At 49.7% G+C, this 19,604-nt stretch overlaps 2 protein-coding genes across 8 annotated transcripts in view; one reads left to right on the plus strand and one right to left on the minus strand.

Annotated features, from left to right (window-relative positions):
• The window catches only part of SH3GLB2 (SH3 domain containing GRB2 like, endophilin B2), a 25,024-nt gene extending 22,694 nt beyond the window's left edge, over nucleotides 1-2,330 (minus strand). For 2 of the 7 annotated variants that reach the window (XM_064393799.1, XM_064393798.1), the window contains exon 1: nucleotides 570-800. In XM_064393799.1, coding sequence (XP_064249869.1) covers nucleotides 570-632 — 63 coding nt within the window. In that variant the 5' untranslated portion in view covers nucleotides 633-800. Of the gene's footprint in view, nucleotides 1-569; nucleotides 801-2,159 lie in introns of those variants that run through there. The other 5 variants (XM_064393803.1, XM_064393802.1, XM_064393801.1 and 2 more) reach the window with 3 other exon arrangements.
• On the plus strand, nucleotides 2,286-17,294 carry MIGA2 (mitoguardin 2). Its single transcript, XM_064393793.1, has 15 exons — nucleotides 2,286-2,419; nucleotides 3,045-3,255; nucleotides 4,251-4,363; nucleotides 6,363-6,474; nucleotides 6,967-7,106; nucleotides 8,570-8,687; nucleotides 8,838-8,938; nucleotides 9,427-9,542; nucleotides 9,966-10,038; nucleotides 10,231-10,317; nucleotides 10,499-10,597; nucleotides 10,968-11,102; nucleotides 11,814-11,867; nucleotides 12,829-12,945; nucleotides 13,076-17,294. The coding sequence occupies exons 1-15, from the start codon at nucleotides 2,324-2,326 to the stop codon at nucleotides 13,277-13,279; spliced, it is 1,776 nt and encodes a 591-aa protein (XP_064249863.1). The 5' UTR covers nucleotides 2,286-2,323; the 3' UTR covers nucleotides 13,280-17,294.
• Nucleotides 17,295-19,604: the final 2,310 nt, after the last annotated feature.

A 19,604-nucleotide genomic window follows, 5' to 3' on the forward strand; every position in this document is an offset into this window, starting at 1 on the left:
AGCCTTGGGAGCCCCAGCCCGAGCTGCTGGCTCTCAGCAGGGCTCCCATCCCTGAACAGCCCGGTGCTCCCCCAGGGCCTGGCGGCCCTGCTCCTCCCCAGGGGCTGAAGCACAGACCCGGGGCGGGCACCTCCATCCCCCTTCCCCAGGGACAGGGACCCTCCCCGGCACCCCAGAGCGGCCGGGGCTGGAAGGGCCCTTCCTGGAGCAGCTGCCAGGAGGGTTTGGAATGCCGGCAGAGTGGGGACTCCACACCATCCCCGGGAGGGCAGCTCCGGCAGATCGCTGTGTGCCCTCCCGGGCACGGACAAAGAGCCGTGTGCCAGCTCTGTTCCCTTGAGGCCACCCAGCGCCAGTGTCCCCGCTGTCCCCCCGTGCCGAGCGCCACCCCCGGGGCTCTCCCGGCCCCCCGAGGCACGGCCGACGCTCCTGAGGGGCTGCACCTGCACCTGCGGGGCTCCCCCGGCTCCGAGCTCCCTCTCCAGCCTCCCGCCCTGCCTCCGCCGGGGCCTGGACCCGCGCGCCGCCCGCCCCGCGGCCTCCGGGCGGGGCCGCCCTGCCCGCCTCACCTGCATGGCGCGGGAGAAGAAGACGCCCGCGTCCGACGCCAGCTTCTTCACGTTGAACTCCATGGCGGCCCCGAAGCCGCCCCGGCCGCGCCGCGCCCCCGCTGTCACCGCGCCCGCCGCGCCGCCGCCTTTTATAGCGCCGGGTGACGCCCGCTCCGCGCCTCTTAAAAGGGCTGCGGCTTCTCGCAGAGTCAGCGGGCCCCGGCCGCGCCTCGGTGGGAGGGGGTGAGGGCGGAGGGAGCGGCCCCTTTAAGCGCGGCGGCGGCGGCGGAGGGAGCTGTCAGCGCCCGCCAATAAGAACTCGCGCCGCTCTCCCCGCCCCTCCCCTTCCCGCTCCGCCGCGATCGCCGCCGCATCCCCGAGCCGGGCGCGTTCCGATTGGCGCGGCGGCGGGCGGCTCTCCGCTCTGATTGGCCGGAACGGGAGCGGGGGCGGTACCTCCGCGTGGCCCCGCCCCCGGCGGGGCGGGGTGCGGCGCGGGGGAAGGAGACGCTGCCCTTCCGCGGCCATGGCGCGCGGCGCGGGCCGAGGGCGCCCAGCGGGGCCGCGCGCCCCCCCCCGCCGCGGTGAGTGGTGCCGCCCGCGCCCGCTGGCGGGGGCCGGCCCGCCGGGCCGCACCATCGTTAGTGGGGGGGGGTGAGCGTCGAGCCGGGGACCCCCGGGTGAAGCCGGTCATGGGGGTGGGAGGGTGCGGGGGTGCCCCCGGGGTGAATGGATGCGGGGGGCCGGGGATGCGGCAGCGGTGCGAGGCACCCGAGGGCGCAGGGGGATGCTCAGGGATGCGGGGATGCCGGGGTGCGGGGGATGCCGGGGTGCGGGAGCCCTTCCTGCGGGCCCGGCGTGCTGCAGTGCGGGTGCGGGGGGGCCCCGGGGCACGCTGCCCGCCGGGCCGGAGGCTGAACCCCCGGTGCCCGCGGCGGGCAGGGCTGGGGGCGATGCCCGGACGGAGGGGCTGCCTTGGTACCTCGGTGCCTGCACTCCCTGTGCCGGTAACCCCAGGCTGCTTTCTGTGCCCGAAATTCCGTGCACTTTGCTCTCGCCATCTCTGCTCTCATGGCCAGGACGTTGTGTTTAACCTTGTGGCAGAGCCCGTGTCCGGTGTGCGGTCCCTGGGGTGCTGGGGCAGGGTGTCAGGCTTTGTCACCGCCTTCTGGGGTCACACATCAGCGCCTCCTGTCCCTGACCTGAGCGCATCCCTCCTGCCCAGCAGCACTGGAACCTCCCGGGCAATCCCCCTGTGGCTCCTGAGCAGGGCTGTGATGCACAGAAAACTGTGTGGAAGCTGTTTTGGCAAGGGAAATGCGCGTGTGGTTATTTGGGATAATCGGGACTTTTTTTATATGGGGGCTGCAGACAAAATCCCTGCAGCCATGTGCAGCCAGGTCTGGGACGTGTGGAAATCTCTGGGAGCTGTCAAGCCCCAGGTGCTGCTGCTGTAGAGCAGTTTGGGAATCTGTCCCCGTGCTTGGTAGCACAAACAAAGGAATTGCTGCTGCTGGTGAGAAGATGTTTTAGATGTGCTGCTCCAAATGACCTGGTGTGTGTTTTGTAAAGTGCAGGAAGGGCAGGGCGGGTGCTCCTCTCACTCACCTGATTTCCCCCTCTTCCCGCAGGAGCAGGATTGTTGGGTGAAGGCCAGCTCCAGCACTCTGAGCCAGATGTCAGAGCAAAGCTGGATTCTCCTGTGAGCAGCTCACACAGCACCCACAAGTGCCCTTCCCCGCCGCGGCTCCCCGAGGTGCCAAGGTGCAGACATGGCATTCAGAAGGACAGAGGGAATGTCCATCATGCAGGCCTTGGCGATGACCGTGGCAGAGATCCCCGTGTTCGTTTACACCACCTTTGGGCAGGTACGGGGAGCAGGAAGGGTTTTGCTGTCACATTCCTTGGGCTGGCTCTGCGGGGTTGTCTGTGTGAGATGGAGGCACGCTGGGGTGGTGCTGGGGGATTGGAGGAGTTGCAGGGGGAGTTTGGGGTGGTGGAAGAGACTTCTGAGTGGGTTTGGAAAGGAGAGAAAAGCGCCTCCCACATCCCTCCCCGGGAGAACACCCAGGTTCAATCTTTCTCTTCATCAAAGGCTCTAAAAAAAGACTTGTCTTTTAAAGAAGAGTAACATGTTCCCCGTTTGTGGTGACGCAGCACTCGGAGCAGTGAAGCTCAGCCTCACACCAGCTTTTCAGAGCTGAATTTGGGTAACCTGGATTGCATCTGTCCCAGGCTGCGTGCAGATTTTCCAGAGTGTTTTGGCAATGAGGATGGAGACCCAAGTTCTCCGTGTCCTGTCAAAATGATGCTCCACAGTCTCTCTGCTGCTATGTCTTAGTTGTGCATAGCAGAGGGCATGTTTTATGGCTGGGAGGGTAAAGCCAAAACGCTTCATGTTTAACACTGCTGTAATTTTTTTTTTTTTTTTAAATAAAAAGGGCAGCGGAATTGTTTTTTCATTGTTGCTCTTCCATTTCTTTTGTGTTACAGTCTGTGTTCTCCCAGCTGCGGCTGTCCCCGGGCCTGCGCAAGGTGCTCTTTGCCACGGCCCTGGGGACAGTGGCCTTGGCTCTTGCAGCTCACCAGCTGAAGCGCCGCCGCCGCCGGAAGAAGCAAATTGCTCCAGACAAGTGTGGCTTTAAACCTGGAGGGATCACAGTGCCCATCCTGCCAACCAGGAGGGTCTCCTCTGTGAAGAAAGGTTGGTGAGAAGGGAAAAGTCCCCGTGGAGGTGGTGCAGAGAGGAATGGGGAGGGAGAGCAAAGCCCTTGGTAGTGCTCTGGTGCAGGATGAAGTGGGGATTCTGAAGAGCAGTGCCATGAGCTCGGGGTTTGGGGAGCAGAGGGAGAGACTGTGAGCTCACAGTCTTGTCCTGATGTTTTCCCTGAGGTTTGCAGTTGTCATCCCCTTTCCTGCAGGCAGCCTGTGGACCATTACCAGGCTGCCCCAATAATAACGACCCAGGCATGCAATGATCTGGTTCTGCATTGATCTCATGAAGTGGGGATTCTGAAGAGTAGTGCCATGAGCTCGGGGTTTGGGCAGCAGAGGGAGAGACTGTGAGCTCACAATCTTGGGAGCAAAAGGTGTCCTGATGTTTTCCCTGAGGTTTGTGGTTCCCATCCCCTTTCCTGTAGGCAGCCTGTGGACCAGGCTGCCCCAATAATAATGATCTGGGCATGCAGAGATCTGGTTCTGCATTGATCTCATGATGTCAGTGCTCAGCTGAGGGGAGGGGAGGGTGGCCTGAGCCAGGCTGGGCAGTTGGGAGTGTCCATCCAGCTCTGTGGTGACTCCCAGACCCTGGGCAGCTTCCTCACCACTTGTACTGGTTCTAGGGGTAAGACTGACCCAGGCCCTCAGCAGAGCACTTTAGGGATGAAGCATTTGTTTGGTGAAACATGAAAATCAAGGGAGTGGTGACTGTGTTCTGCCTGTCCTGAGGGGAGGTGGAGGAGTTTTTGCTTGATTGTTTCCACTTGCCTCTTGCTGTCCATAAGCACTGAATACATTCCTCAGCCTCAGGTCCCCACTGACACCAGTCTCAGGGCACAGCAGAGCAGACAGGAGATCTGTGGCTTATTTCTAGGTAGTGGATACTGCTTTGCCCCGTGACAAGGTGATGTTCCCCTCTCTATTCCCTGCTGCAGTCACTGGGCCTGAAATCCTGTTTTTGTGTGACTTTCCCAACTGCAGGATACTCCAGCAGGAGAGTGCAGAGCCCTGGCAGCAAGAGCAATGACACGCTCAGCGGGATTTCCTCCATTGAGCCCAGCAAACATTCCAGTTCCTCCCACAGCCTCGCCTCGGTAAGGACCTGGCTAGCAGGGCTGGGAGATGTCAGTGCACGGACCTGTCACGAGATCAGCCAGTCCTTGGGCTTCTGCTGGCCCATGGAGCAGAGCAGATTGCAGTATAATTGTGGGGCAGGGTCTGATGTTAACCTTGCACTGACTGGATTTCCCTGTGAGCAGCAGTTTCTTGTGGCCAGGAGCTCCAGGTTCCTTGGCCAGTTCTTTGGCCAAGGAGGAGTCTCAGGAGGGATTTCCCTGTGGGACATGGCCATGAATCCTTGGAGCTCTCTGTGACCCCCTCAAGGAGTTAGGCCGGGTTGTTTCTGGGTCTCACAGCAATGGGGAGCTTGTTTGCTTCCCTCTGTGGTGGAGGTTTGGGTGGCCCAGCAGCCCCTCCCTTCTGTGCTGGGGCTGCTCACAGCTTGCTTTCTTCTTAAAACCAAATCAGCTACCAAAATCTGATAGCCTTGTTCAGGAAACAGCACAGGGTGAGAACACAGCCCAGTCATTCTACCTCCTCCAAAGCCAAAGGAGCAGCCTATGAGTACAGGTAATTCAGGCTTAACCAGGCAGGAGAAACCATCAGTGTTTATATCCACCTTTTGTGAGACCTAAACTGGAAGCATTTGTGTCTTCAAGACCTGTTTCACCTCCCCATTGCTCAGAGCTAACGTTCTGTTGGAGCAGGGGGGCACAGATGAACTTCTGTGAGTTCCTGCAAACTTCTGTGGGTTCCTGCAAAGCTGTCCCTCATCACAGCCCGGGCTCAGAGGCTGCTTGGCAATGCTGGGGCAAGGAGAGGGGAAAAATCACCCCTTTGGAAGGAGCTGTTGGGTGCCAGCACTGCTCAGCACACGCTGGAGTTGCTGTTTCCAGTACAGCTGGAGCACCAGGAGCTGGCAGAATCCGTGCTGGCCGCAGTGTGCCTCCAGCAGGCGGCAGTGCTGGCTCAGGCACGGCTTTCCCTGGAGCTGGCTGTGATGGGATGTGTCCCTGAGCACAGCTCTGTCCCCTCCACAGGGACTCACAGCCGTGTAATTCCCCCATGGCTTCTCAGTTCACACAGGTGCTGTCCAGGTTTTGGATCACTGAAGTTCTGTTTCTCTTTAAATAAAAAGCAATCCATAAATAAATACCTTTTTCCACTGCTGGTGCCTGGGTGGGGATATCCCCACGGAGAGGCATCTGTTTCTGTACAGATGAGCTGACCCTGTACTTACAGTTTTTATATTACTTGGTGGAAAAACCAGCTCATCCTTTGCACAGCTGCAGGTTTTGCCTGTGCTCTCATTTGCTTCCTGGGCTCCTCTTTGCCATCCAGTAAGTAAACTGGCAGCAGTGAGCTGATGATTTGCAGTTCAGGATCTCAAGGTGATTTATTAACACTCCACAGGGATTGATCCATGGAGGCAGGACAGGAATTTATCTGTCAGCTGATTATTGTAGCTTTTTTTTAGTACCAGGCTCCTGTCTGGACATCCTTGTGTAAGCCACAGGAAAACACTGGTCACTGATAGTGTTGAATCCAGCACTTTATTGGGTCAGACTTTAGAAGACATTGATGCCCTGGTGGGAAATTGGACAAAGCTGAACTGACACTGCTGTGTCAAGCTCAGCCCTCCCAGGAGAGGGTCTGGTTACAAAGAGGAGAGTGAGGATTCCCTTTGCCCTCTGGGAAATCCTCAGCTGTATTTTTTCTGGAAACTGTTCCTTTTGTTAGGACTGTGCTTGCTTCCTTGCCACCTCCAGTGTTTTTTGTACAGGAAGCTGGGGCTGATGTGAGCTTTCCATCAAAGTCCTGATGCCTTTGTAGCAATTGCTTTGGATCTTTCCTGGGCTGCTTCCTCCATCTGGGCTCTCCTTTCAGTGCTCATCAATACAGGGGAGCACAAGGGCAAACATGGGGAAGGAAAATGCCTTTTTGCTGAAGGCTGGTGGTGTTTGTTTGATCTTAGCATCTCTAACCTTAAGAGAATTCAGAAGGCATTTGCTGCTCTCTGTTCCCTTGCTGCAGATGGTGGCAGTCAACTCCTCAAGCCCAGTACCCCCAGGGATGTGGGAGGCCCAGGCAATGGGAGATGCTGGAGCCATTGGTGATTCCAGTGCAGAAAGCCTCTATGTCCAAGGTGAGCAGGCCCAAGGGTAGCATTGCTCTGGGGGGTTGTTAATCACTGTGAGAGCAAGAAGAGGGTGAGAATTGGCACAGAGCATCAGCAGCTCAATGTAGAGCTCTAACAGAAAGATCCCTTCCATTCTCAGCTTAAGCTCAAATAAAAATCCCATCTTCTCTTACCAAAAAAAAAAAAACAAAAACCAAACAACCTTTTTTGTGAGTGAATAATTTGCTTCCAAAATACTGTTCTTGAGCAACAGGCTCACCTTGTGCAGAGAACAGTATTTTGGCAGTAACACGGATGATGCTTTAACCAGTTTGGGGATGTTCTCCTTCTAATCCAGAGTAAACAATATTTAAAGAGGAAAGAAATATAATATGTTTATTCTTTATTTTGGGATTTCCCTCTTTGCTGGATTGTCTGAGAGAGCAAAGACTCATCCTGTATCTCTTTGTTCCTGGGTGCCCAGGGACTCTCACAGCCAGTTTTTGGTTGGGTTTCCAGGCATGGAGCTGTTTGAGGAGGCCCTGCAGAAATGGGAACAGGCCCTGAGCATCAGGCAGAGGGACAGTGCTTGCACCAGCACCCCTGTGCCCTGGGACAGCAGCAAACAGCAAGAGAGCATGTCTGAGAACATTTCAGAGGTAGGTCCCTGCACGCTGGAAGGCCAGCCTGGGTGCTGGAAGCAGTAAATGTGGGAGGTTAAAAGGAGAGCAAATTAAGGGCAGAGTCAGGCCAGACTCTGTTTAAGAGCTGTCTGTATCTGCAGCTTCCTTATGCAATGGGAGTGGGTGTTTTTAATTTCTTTCTCTTTTTAATACGTCTCGCCCCCTCATTCCCCAGCGTTTCCATCCACCTTGCAGCCTTGTGTCACTCACTGTCACACGTGTCCTCCCGTGGCACAGCCTGTGGGGAGAAAAGGCTGTGATGAATGCAGCACTGCTTTGGCTGGCAGTGTTGCCTCTGTAACTTTTTAATGCATTTGAAATGGAGATCTTGATGGTCACTGCCACTTGTGGAGCTGGGTGGAGAGCAGAGCCCAGCTCTGTGTGTGTGGAGGAGGAAAGCAGTGGGAATTTGGAGCTGGGTATGGTCCTGGGCCCTGCAGGGAGATGTGTACCTCACTCAGCCTCTGCAGGTAGAGAAAGCAGGATTTTAGGACACCCCTTGCTGTCTGGGACTTGAGGACTCCTCATGGAAGACCTGTGTTAAAGGAGATTTAAACTAGAATGGCTCAGTGACAGCCACAAAGCTAAAAAACCCTGCTGTAACTCAGGACTGTGAAAGGAGCTGAACTCTCTAGGAGTTCTCACTGGAAAAAAAAAAAAGTGTTCCCAGCCTTTTGTAAACAGAGTCTGGTGTAGTAAGTATGTGGGACATTTGTCTTTTGTGCTGGATCATATTTATCCAAGTCAAATCTGGATTCTGTTGTTGTTGGCTCTCCTTGAAGGGCCCTGTAGTGTTTCTAAAACTGCCTTAAAATTGGTTGATTCATTATGAAAATAGATTCTGTGCTTCTTGTTAATGCTCCTGTCTTCTGGGTGAGATACTCATGCAAACATAGGGGCATGAAAGCAAGATGCTGTTTAAGTCTTATTTTCCCCACACCTTTTTTTTGTTTTTCCCCCTCCATCCTCCTGTGTTGTTTATAGCAAACTCTGCTTATGCCCAGCACCTTAATGTAAATATTCTGTTATCTAGTTCTGGATATCCTGTTATATTCAACTCAGGTTTCCTGATGTGATTTCTCCTGGAAGTTAGGCTAAAGTCAAAAGGCAGGAGATTTAAGTGGTGTATAACTTATTAAAATATCTGTTTTTCTGGCTGCCAGGTTAAAGTTCTTTAGTTCTTTCTTCCCTTTTTAACAGGAAAACAAAACTGTGAAGCTCAAAAGCCAGAGGGTTTGAGTAGGCTGTGTAAAAGCTTCCCTCTCCATACATTATTAGCTGCATTGTAGGATTAATGACTCCTCTCTCTTTTTATTTTTAATCATTTAATCTGCAGACTGCAAATCCCATTTTTACTGAAAATTTCCTCCCGTATTTGTGCTGTCCAATCTGTCTGTGCCCAGCTGGCTAACTAAGGGTGACATTTCTGTGTGCTGCAGGAGGAGTCCCAGAAAAGGGAGTTTGCTGAGAAGCTGGAGTCCCTCTTGCACCGAGCCTACCACCTCCAGGAAGAGTTTGGCTCCTCTCTCCCGTCGGACAGCGTGTTGCTGGATCTGGGTAGGGCACCTGGCTGCAGAAAAATGACAATTTCCTGCCTGGTTTTATGTCTTTTCTTTAAGCCAGGTGAAGGAGTGACAAAGTGGAAGAGAGCTAAGAGGAATGTTGGTCCATGAACTGCAACACATGTGGCTTCTTTCTCTCCTGCAGAGAAGACTTTGATGCTTCCACTGGCGGACGGATCGCTGCGGCTGCGGACGGATGATGAGGACAGCTCCACCTCAGAGGATTCCTTCTTCTCTGCTGCAGAGGTGACTGAAGTGTCACCTGTGTGTCACAGCCCAGTGGCTTGGAGGGAAGGCACAAAGGCAGCAGAGCCAAACACATCTTGGGAGAGGAAGATGATCAAACACAGAGCAACAACCCCAGGCTGAGAGGTTCATGATGGATGTTAGGAAAAGGTTTTAGTGAGGGGGATGGAGCAGGCTTTTCCAACCAGCACTTCCATGTTGTCTTCTTATCTGCTATAGAAAACATGCCATAACAGCTAGGAAAGTGCTGTTGTCTATCTAAGATGGCTTGGTGGTGTAAATTTTATGGAGTATTGAGCGGTGTCAGAGCTGAGACAGCTTTTGGTGAAAAAAGAAATATCTTTGCATGAAACAATTGTCACTGACAAACTCTGCTAGCTGAAGATTCTCTGAAGAAGGCCCACCTTGCTTGTGTGCACTCACTTGTGTGTTTGCAAATATTTAATGAGCTCATTTTGTTCTCCCCATGTCTCTTGTTACCTCTACAGCTCTTTGACTCTCTCCCCTTTGAGCAAATGCCATTCCACCTCTCCAAGCCAGTGGCAGCATACGAGGAAGCTCTGCAGCTGGTGAAGGAAGGGAAGGTCGCGTGCCGGACGCTGAGGTGAAGAGCCAGCTGGAGCTGTGGGACCTGGTGTGCCCTGGGGCTCTGTGAACACATCACCTGCCTTTGAGCAGCCCCATAACCAGAATAACCCATAGGGGTTATAAAATCACACCATCCTTCTTGCTGGTTCGGCCCTCCCAGGGAATTAACCCCAGATTTTAGGGACTCGCATGCTAAGAAAGAGTAATTGTGCCAGGAAATTAGTGATAGGAAGTGTGACTGTTCTGGGAGGCTGGCACAGTCCTGTACCAGCCTGGCAGAGGTGCTCTGCTCCCCCAGGGAGCTGGATAAAGGGGATGTGACTGTTCCTTTCTTCTATGCACAAACTGGGAATTTAGTTTTTTGTTTGTAGGGGGCCACAGTTGTAGGAACACGAACATCAGAACTGCAATTTACACAATTCTTCCCCTTTCCCTCTAGGACAGAGCTCCTTGGCTGCTACAGTGACCAGGATTTCCTGGCAAAGCTGCATTGTGTCAGGCAGGCATTCCAGGTGAGAATGGCTCCAGGCTCCCAGGCTGTGCAGTTTTGTTTCCTAGGTTCCAGCTTACTAAAGGTTAACAGCACTGCTGTGTGCAGCATTGCACTGCTTCATGTGCAATGAAAAAACCCTTTTGGGCTTCTTCCAGTTTAGAATTTGAGGTTGTGTAGGTGCTCACGAGAGACATCTGTGTTCCCTTTGCAGGAGCTGCTGGAGGATGAAAGCAATCAGCTGTTTTTTGGGGAGGTTGGGAAGCAGATGATGATAGGACTGATGACAAAAGCTGAAAAGGTAGGAAGTTTGTGTAACAACTAAACTGTGTCTTAAGCACAGGGATACTTGTTCCCCCATCCCAACTCAGAGTTTTTCCAGTGTGTTGGAAGAAGAAAACTTCATGCTGGTGATTACTGTGATGTTGATGTCAGCTCAAATCCAAGTAGTTAAACTTCTGTTTTGTTTCTCTGCTCTCCAGAATCCCAAAGCTTTCCTGGAAAGCTATGAGGAGATGCTGCGTTATGCCTTGAAGCAGGAGACCTGGCCAACCACTCAGCAGGAGCTCGAGGGAAGAGGGGTTGGTAAAGACATTGTCTTTACAGACTTGCAGAGGAGATAGAAGATAATCCTTGCCCAGACAGGCTGTGGAATTCCCATCCCTGAGAGTGCTCAAGGGCAGGCTGGATGGGGCTTGGAGCAACCTGGGTTAGTGGAAGATGTCCCTGCCCATGGCAGGGGGTGGAACTGGATGGTTTTTAAGTCCCTTACAAGCCAAACCACTGTGACTGTATTACAGTGCATGTAGGAATGGCCCAGATGTGAAAGACTTGCTATTGAAATACAATTACGTTGACTTCAGCTTGTTACATCTTCTTGCTACAAACCAAAAGAGCCTGCCTCTCTTTTAAAAACCTGTTCCCCTTACAGACTGTTCTGCTCCCTGTCAGGTGGTGTGCATGAGCTTCTTTGATATTGTGCTGGACTTCATCCTCATGGATGCTTTTGAGGACCTGGAGAACCCTCCCTCCTCCGTGCTGGCTGTGCTGCGCAACCGCTGGCTGTCCGACAGCTTCAAGGAGACGGTGAGACAGGGAGGCTGGTGTGGGTGTGAGACCACTGCCAGGGCCAGAAAAGAGCATAACCTCCTCTTCCCCAGCTGAGCTGAATTCTCTCTTTATACATGCCACGCTTTCCTGAAGTTCTAAACAACAGCCTTCTTGTGCATGGAAACTGTTTACAGGAAAGCTTTCCTTATTTTGAAAGCATCTGGCTGGCAACCAGACTTATGGCTCTAGGGGCTTTTATCAGTGATGCCATGGAGATGTTAAAAGATGACAGCACCTATTTTTACCAATGAGAATAAAAGGGCCAAAATGTAGGGAAAAATATGTGGGTTTTAGCATGTGGTCGTTCATTCTGGCAGTACCTCAGCAGACACTGAAGCTCAAATTGCAAATCTTTCCTTTAGTTCTGCCCCCCAGCTGTATTTTTAAGACTGATTCATTTGATAGATTGAGAGTAAAATGGCACTTTGTAACAGCTGTCTGCTTACAGGGGATCGTGGGCTGTTGGGTAACTATGTCAGATCATATTAACAATCTTCAAAAACCCTTAGGCTTCTCTGGAATGGATCTGAAGTGGCTAAATCTGCTTCCAGTTTGCTTTAATTTTGTCATTTTAAAGAGGTTTTGGCACAAAGTGTGACTGCTTTGATGTTTTGATGACAATGTGTTGGTAAACTTTGGGTTTTTGTAAATAATCTGAATAACTAATGGTCTCTCTGTTAATTGTAGGCTCTAGCAACTGCTTGCTGGTCAGTTTTGAAAGCAAAAAGAAGGCTTCTGATGGTAAGCAAAATTAGTCAAAAGGGAAAGAATCTAATGTATTTGAGGCTGAAAAGAGAGCACATAGATCTTGACAAAGAGTGAAATCTTAAGTGGTAGAAGACTGCACAGAGTCACATTCTCTGTGATGCTTTAGAGCCCTGGGGTCCTGCAGTCACTGCTCCAGTGCTATGCCAGTATTTTATTGAATCAGTCTGAGTTTATTCTCCCTTTTTTTAATATGAGGATTCAAATGACAGTATTGCCTGTCTGGAATTCCCTCTCCCTGCTCACAATACTGTAGGAATGGCCACAGACCCCAAGCAACAAGTGACTGCTCCTGAATTGTGTTTTCCTTGCTGGCAGCAAAAGGAAGGTTCAGGCACTGCTCCACTCCCCAGTGCTGATGCTAATTAGCCATTACTTGATGAGTTTCACTTAAATCTGGGACTTCCTAAAGTATCACAGCAGACGAGTTTATGGAGCAGGGGAACAGGAAACCACAACTTCACAACCCTGGTTCTGCCACAGGGTCTGTGGCCTCTGGCAATTTTTCAGCTTGATCCCACAGCCAGCTGGTACGACAGGGTTTGGCTCCTGAGATGGCACAGAGAGAAATGAGAGAACTGGAAGCTCTACTGGTACTGTCATGCAGTAGCACTGCCTTGGATATTTGTATGTCCTTTCCTGGCCTGGTCAGCAAATTATAAATAGAGGCAATAAAGGCTTGCTGGTGATTGCTTTTCATTTTCTTCTGTTCATTTTCCTCTTGAAATAGCAGTTTAGAAACATGAAGATGAAAAGCTCCAGTCATCCTTCAAGGGATCTGAAAGATAAATGTAGTTTTGCAGGAAGAGATGTTCCAAATAGCTCTTAACTTCAGATACTGAAGCTTTCTGGCAGGGAAGTTGGTGGCTGATAGGGAATAAGCTGCTAATTCTGTCTGAGAATGAAGACCAACTAATTCTGTCCTTCCCTGTGACAGGTACCAGATGGCTTTATCTCTCATTTCTACTCCGTATCGGAGCATGTCAGTCCTGTTCTAGCCTTTGGTTTTCTGGGGCCCAAGCAGCAGCTATCTGAAGTCTGCAGTTTCTTCAAGGTAAGGTGGTTTTCTCTGTGCCACATCTGTGTGGGACTCCTGTCTGCTGCCTCAAAGCTGCTGCTGAGTGCTCTTGGTGGCTGGTACCAGCAGGTGAAGGAGGTCTGACTGAACCTTCCTTTTCTTGCAGCACCAGATCGTGCAGTACCTGAAGGACATGTTTGACTTTGACAACGTGAGGTACACGACCGTGCAGCTGCTGGCAGAGGACATTCTGCAGCTGTCGCGGCGGCGCAGCGAGATCCTCTTGGGGTATCTGGGCACCGAGAGCTCCCCGGAGATGAACGGCGTGCTTCCCGGGGAAACCGAGCCGCTGAAGGAGGAGCTCATCTGATGGCACTGGGGGAAACACTTTTGTAAAGGACCTTTTCCTCCCAGAGGTGGATAAAACTACCTGCAAAGTGCAGCGGTGGCAGCAAGACTTTGTGAACACACAGCAATCTGGTGGGACCTTCTGCTTTTTGTAGCCAGTAGTGTTTGCTGGGATGGATCCAGGACCACTTGCCAACTTATGGTTTGAATTTCTTCTTTGTTCCACCTTCCTGTCATTATTATTACTTTCAGTGTTTCAGATATACATTGTGTCCTGAACTGCCCGGGCCCAGATTTTTGCCCAATTCTCTTGAGTAGGGCAATGTATGTACCTGTTTTGCCTTTGTGTTTTCTGGGAGGTGAATCCCTGACGTTTACGATTGTGTGTGGGAACAGGAATATTGCTGGTAAATTCTCCACTTGACCATTAGCTTCTCAAGGAGGCTTTGCTTGTTTTGGGATTTTTATTTCTGTTCTTCTCTGCTGTGTTCCTACAGACACTAATTACTGCTGATTTGTACCTTAAGTGTGATACCATATCCAATGTGACTAGCAAAGATTTCTTTCCTGGGAGGAAGAAATAGTTCTGTAAAGCACTGAAGTAAAATGCAGACTTTTGTAAGCAGTCTGAAGCTCTGGGGAAATTGGTCTGTTCCCTTGGTATTGCTGCTCTTTGGAGACCGGATGATGAGCTCTGTGTCCTGGTCATCCTTGCTTAGGAGGTTGCTGAGGTCTGTGTTTGCCCCTAAGGCAGGTTAGTGTGAGGAGCAGGGGGATTTGCATCTTGCTTGTGCTTGCACAAAGTCTTTGACACCCATCAAAGTGCCTTGCTGGATTTCAGAATGAGCCAGCAGCAGTTCTTGCTGGGTAGGAGGTGTGGGGTGTGTACAAGCAGGGGGAAGGGGTAATAACGTGGTGCCTATTGCTTTTGTGCACAGGGTAGTGAGAGGTGTAGATGCTGGATGTGAGGTTATGTGTGTGGATAGTTGGAGAGCTGAGACCAAGTTTCTAGAGAGGAAATGAGTCTTTACAGTCTGTCAGTTCTAAGAAATACAGCATAATTTTGGGTAGTGATCAGATGTGTGTGGGTATGGTAGTGCTTCTCAAATGCTGTGATCCTGAGTGCCCAGCCAGCACCTGGAACCTGGCTGCTTTGGGATGTGAGCTGAGCTGGATACTCGTGTAGGACAGCAGCAGTGGAGTGTGCTGGACTTAGCAAATCATAAAAATCACAGAATAATAGAATATGCTGAGTTGGAAGGGACACATCAGGATTGAGCCCAACTTCTGTACAGGACACCCCAACATTCCCACCGTGACCTGAGGGAGGTTTGTTGCCCAAACTTCTTGAACTCTGTCAGGCTTGGTGCTGTGACCGCTTCCCTGGGGAGCCTGTTCAGTGCCCATCCACCCTCTGGGTAGAAAACTTTTTCCTGATATCCAACCTAAAGCTCTCCTGACTCAGCTTCATGCTGTTGACTTGAGGCAGTCCTGGCTTGCAGGACTGAGGTTTGCAATGATTTGTTGAGTCCTCTGTGAGTACAATGCCACAGATAAAAGTAGAGATCTAGCCTGTGCCTTCTTCTGTTTCAGTCCACATACAGGTCCAAGTCCAGCCCTCAGAATGAGGAGGTCTTCAGGACTTCCACAAAAGAGCCTTTTTTTGTTCCAGACTGATTAGTTACCCCTTGTGCCTGTTCTGGGTGAAAGACACAAGGCTTACCCGGATGTATTTTTGCAAGTGGAAAAAACAAGTAAGAATCTGGAATTTCCATATGAGTGAAAAGTCAGTGTGTGGGCTTGGAGAATACAAATGCTTTCTTCCTCTTCAGATATCTAATGTGGATTCTGCTGGTAAAAACAGGAAGGAAATAAACAGAGGAAAAAAAAAAAGTAAACAGGAGGACATAAAAGGAGCAGATAAATGTGCTGTGCCATGTGTTTTAGGGACACTCTCCCTGAGGAGGGAGGTGGGACCTGATGACCCACTGTGGTTCCTTCCAACCTGACCCTTCTGTGGTTCTGTGATTCCTTGAAATGCTCCTGAGTTGTTTGCAGGGGGGTGTGCGTAGAGCACAGTAACATCTGGTGCTCTGTAAGCACATCAGACTGATGTGGCTTATCCTGGAAACCAGATTAATGCAATAAACAGGACAATGCTGAGGCAGAAATTAGGAGCAGCTGCCCCAAGTGAGGCTGCGTGGAATAAACTGTTATGAGAAGGCTTTAAGGGACAGCAGTGGAAACTAGGAAGGGTCTCTGACATGTCTTGCTCCTGGTAGTGTGCAGGAAGAAAAGAAATGGAGAATGTTGTATTAGAATGACACACCTGCTACATGTAAACTGTGATTTGAAAGTATGGTATATTCTGAAAGCAAGTTACTTTGCCAAAAAAATAATGTTGCTTTGTGCTCCTGGTTTAGAAGAAAGTCACTTCAGCAGCTTTTGTATAGTGGTTAAAAAGATGCTAAAATGTGAAGATTAATATAATGAGATGGACTGTAATTCTAAACAATCAGTGCTGTTAATTTTTTGTTTGTTTTTAGTGTTGTTTTATGTGTATTTATTTACTATTTTGAGTGTCTTTGTCCTCAGTTCTTGGGCAGCCTGCCTGTTTTGTGTACAGACAAAACCACTGGCTGCTGACTTTGGGCTTTTGCATCCTTGCGGGAGAGGATACTGAAACAGGGTCCCCCTGAAGCAAACACTAACTTGCACTGTGGCTTTTTAAGCTGAGAAATTGTAAATTCCTTATCAATCAAATGAAGAAAGACTGTTTTATTACAGCTTGATGCTTTTCCTTAGCCCTTATTGCAAGTAGGTTACACAGCCCTCCCAGTGAAGGTAAAGAGGACTCTGCCTCGGGAACATCTGCAGCTTTTGAAGGTCGAGTTCTCTGCCTTTTCCCACCAGCAGTGACTTGGTCCTGCACCAGCCAAGGATGTTTGCTGAGACAAACTGGTTTTATCTTTACTGGGACGGATGTTAAACTTCTCTACACCTCCCCCTCACTTCATTGCTGCTTTTTGTCCCTCCCCAGTCCCAGTGCAGCCCAAGAGGAAAGGCAGAAAGGTGTCTGCAGCCTCTGAAGGGAACTTCAGGGATCAGGGGGGTGACAGGAGCTGTTCCTGTGGCAGAAGCTTTCCCTGGCCTGAGCAGTGCTGTCAGGACCTGCTGTGTTCAAGGCCTTTGGATGCAGCCCTCAGGCTGCTTCCACTGGTCCCAGCCAGAGCAGGGCCCAGCCCTAAAGGTGATTCTTGTACTCAGCTGTATTGCAGGGCAGAGTTAAAGGGTGTGATGGAACCAGCCTGCCCTCTGCCTTCCTGACATCCCCAGAAAACCCCTTCCCCAGCTGACTGTGTTTAGCAATGGAAATTCTTCAGTATTAGTAGCAGCTGTGTATTGGGGTAGAGCCCCTTGAGATGAGACGTTCACCTTTTTTTATGATGAGCCCTTATTGTCAAGGGGTTAAATCATCCTGGGCTGACACTTGCAAGATTTTAACACTGATGGGGATTTAAAGTGGCTTAGCAGCAATGAAATAAAATCCCTCAATAGTGTCTGATGCTTAAACAGATTTTAAAATATGCATGACTTTCATTTTTTATGTGAAGGTTGTAACAAGCTTCACCAGAGGTTAAAGTACATCCTTGGTACTTAAGTATGTATGTGGAGACTGTGCCAAATGGCTCTAGGAGGGTCTTTATGGTCTTTAAAGCACATTAATAAAAAAATTATGAGGAAAAATCTGCCTTGTATCTACAAGATCAGTGTGGCTTTGAAGAGCATGACTTGTGTTGTCTCATACAGGGAAGTGGGAAAGCAGGATTTTATTTATCCCTCTTCAGTAGAACATTCCTTTGCCATATCTGAAACTAATGAATGTAAACTTGTGCCTATTTTTTTTCTTGATTTCCTAAAGGTGTAAAAATCTGTTCTTGTTTTGCTTTTATCTTTTTCTTTGCAGCTAATTTTTTAAAAATATCTTTAATCTTAGGATGTGGGCATTACAAGTAAAATAAAACTTTCCTTCATGATTGTGGCTTTCGTTCCTAAATTTCCTGGAGAAACATGCTAGAAACTCAGTCTTTGGTTTCTTATTTAGGTGGCAGTTGTGGTGGCACCTCTGCTGCTAGAGATGGTATCAGACAAGGCTTGCTGTTCCTAGGGCTAAAATGAGGAACTTGAAAGGTTTAAATGTAAAGTTAAAGGATTTGATTGCATGGGGAATCTTCCTGGTCTGCTGAAAAGTCCACAGATGAAGTGGGCTCTAAAATAAACAAAACAACTCCTTGTACTTTGAGCTGTGGTTGGAAACTGCGGGGTTTAATTTTTCAGATTTTTCTGTGGTGGTTTGGCTGTGTTGGGGTGTGGTGTGAGTAGGCTGTGATGAAGAGATAACAGAAATCCCAGTGAGGAGCAGAACCTCTCAAACATTGTCCAAGTTCCTGCAGCGTTTACCACCTTCCCAAACTCTGTGAAACCCAGACTAAAGCCTGTGGGTTGGTATCAGAGCTGCTTATCTGCTGAGCAAGGCAAGAAAATCATCTTCTTGCTCTCCTGAAACAACTACAGTGGATTTAAATACTTTCATTTTCAAACGATAGAGAAACCAGACTGAAACAGATTGGCTGATTCTTCCACAGTGATTAAAATTTCATCCCTACTCTTAAAAATAAAAAAAAGAAGTAACGAGTCTCTGTTAGCATTAATGCAAGCCTGTCATGAACTCGGATATATGCAAATAAAATGTTCATGGATAGGAAAATTTTTGTCTCGCACCACACCCTGATCATTAGTTGATAGAGTTAAAAGGAGTTTATTTCAGTTTCCATGGAGTCAGACTCCACACTCATTACAGCTCCAGAGCTTTGTGCTTTCTTGTGCTGAGGCACAGAGCAAAGGCTGCTCCGTGTATTGACACTTTTTTCTCCTGTTCAGGAAGGAGTGGGTGAATACAGCAATGAAGCCCACAATTTTCAGTGCTTGTCATGGTACATAGATCAAATGTAATCCACTCTGCCAGCATAACTACATTCAATAGCTTGGAAAGGAGGAGATTTATTTAACTTGAATAATGAAAGGAGTAAATCACTCATGCTCCCTCAAAGCAGTCTTCCGCGACGAACTGAGCTCCTGCAGTAAATATTTTCTCTTTCTTTCCAAACAATAAGACTTTAATGCTATTTTACTTCTTGAAATGCCAAGGAGAATGTCAATTATGAAGAGCTTGTTGAAATTAATGGGACATAATCATAATTGAAGAGGGTATGTTATAAGTGCAGGAAAAGGAGTTTTCTGCCCTTTTTGAAATCTTAATTAACGGGATGGAAATCCTGGTCCACGTGCTTCCTTGATGCAAATTAAAGGCAGCCCCGTGCCTTTGTTGATATTTTTCTATATTTTCCTATATTTTTTAATATTGAATTAACTTTGGTTGTTTGGTCTGAAGGTGGATTTGCCTTCTGAAAGCTTTTCTGTCCAATGCTGCTCCATGTTCTGCTTTTCCTGAGGCTCCCCAGGTAAGTCTTATTTCTAGGGTCACATATGGGAACATTCCTTTTGGCTTGGTCTTCAAAGTGATTTCTGCAGTTAAAGGTATTTGAGGGGGAAAAAAAAAGGTATCACCTGGACCAGGTGTTTGCCTGGCCTTTGCGGAATCTTTAAAGGATTTTCTGCCAGGACTTGGGAAGAAATGTGAGGGTGGTGAGGCCCTGGCACAGGTGCCCAGAGAAGCTGTGGCTGCCACATTCCTGAAGTGTCTAAAGCCAGGCTGGACAGGGCTTGGAGCCACCTGGGCTGGAGAAAGGTGTCCCTGCCATGGCAGGGGTGGGATGAGATGGGCTTCAACGTACTTTCTCAAACAAACCATTCTGAGATTCATTGACTTTACCTCAGGTTTTTATTTTCACGTGTGCACACCCACATGGGAGGTGGTTGTTCTTTACACTTGTGGTTCCTAGGTGTTATATAAAAAAATCCAAATATTCACTTTCAACTCTTGGATGTTACCAGTGAATCACTTCTGTGTGGGGCAAAGAGAAATGTTCCGGCCTAGGGCAGTGATGTAGATCGTGTCATGTAGAGCTGAATGTAGTAATACCCTTCTGAAATGAAAGATTCTCATTTAAATACTTCTTTAATTTTTTTTTCTGTGGATTTTTTTTTTTGTTTTGTTTTGTTTTTGGGTTTGTTTTTTTTTTTTTAACAGCAACTGTGGCGGCTGCAGCGGGGTGTGAGGGCAGCCCGAGCGGGAACCCGCGGGGTGTGAGGGAGGTGAGGGAAGCCCGGGCTGTTCCCGCCGAGGTGTGAGGGGAACGGGGGGCGGGTCGCACCGGGTGCAGGGG

Source organism: Passer domesticus, chromosome 18 (assembly GCF_036417665.1).
Source record: "Passer domesticus isolate bPasDom1 chromosome 18, bPasDom1.hap1, whole genome shotgun sequence".
NCBI lineage: Eukaryota > Metazoa > Chordata > Aves > Passeriformes > Passeridae > Passer > Passer domesticus.

Coding starts and splice junctions, on each gene's coding strand:
- MIGA2 (XM_064393793.1), top strand. CDS start 2,324: ATGGCATTCAGAAGGACAGAGGGAATGTCCATCATGCAGGCCTTGGCG. Junction 6,475..6,966: donor AGAAAGCCTCTATGTCCAAG/GTGAGCAGGCCC, acceptor TTGGGTTTCCAG/GCATGGAGCTGTTTGAGGAG. Junction 10,318..10,498: donor TGATGACAAAAGCTGAAAAG/GTAGGAAGTTTG, acceptor TCTGCTCTCCAG/AATCCCAAAGCTTTCCTGGA.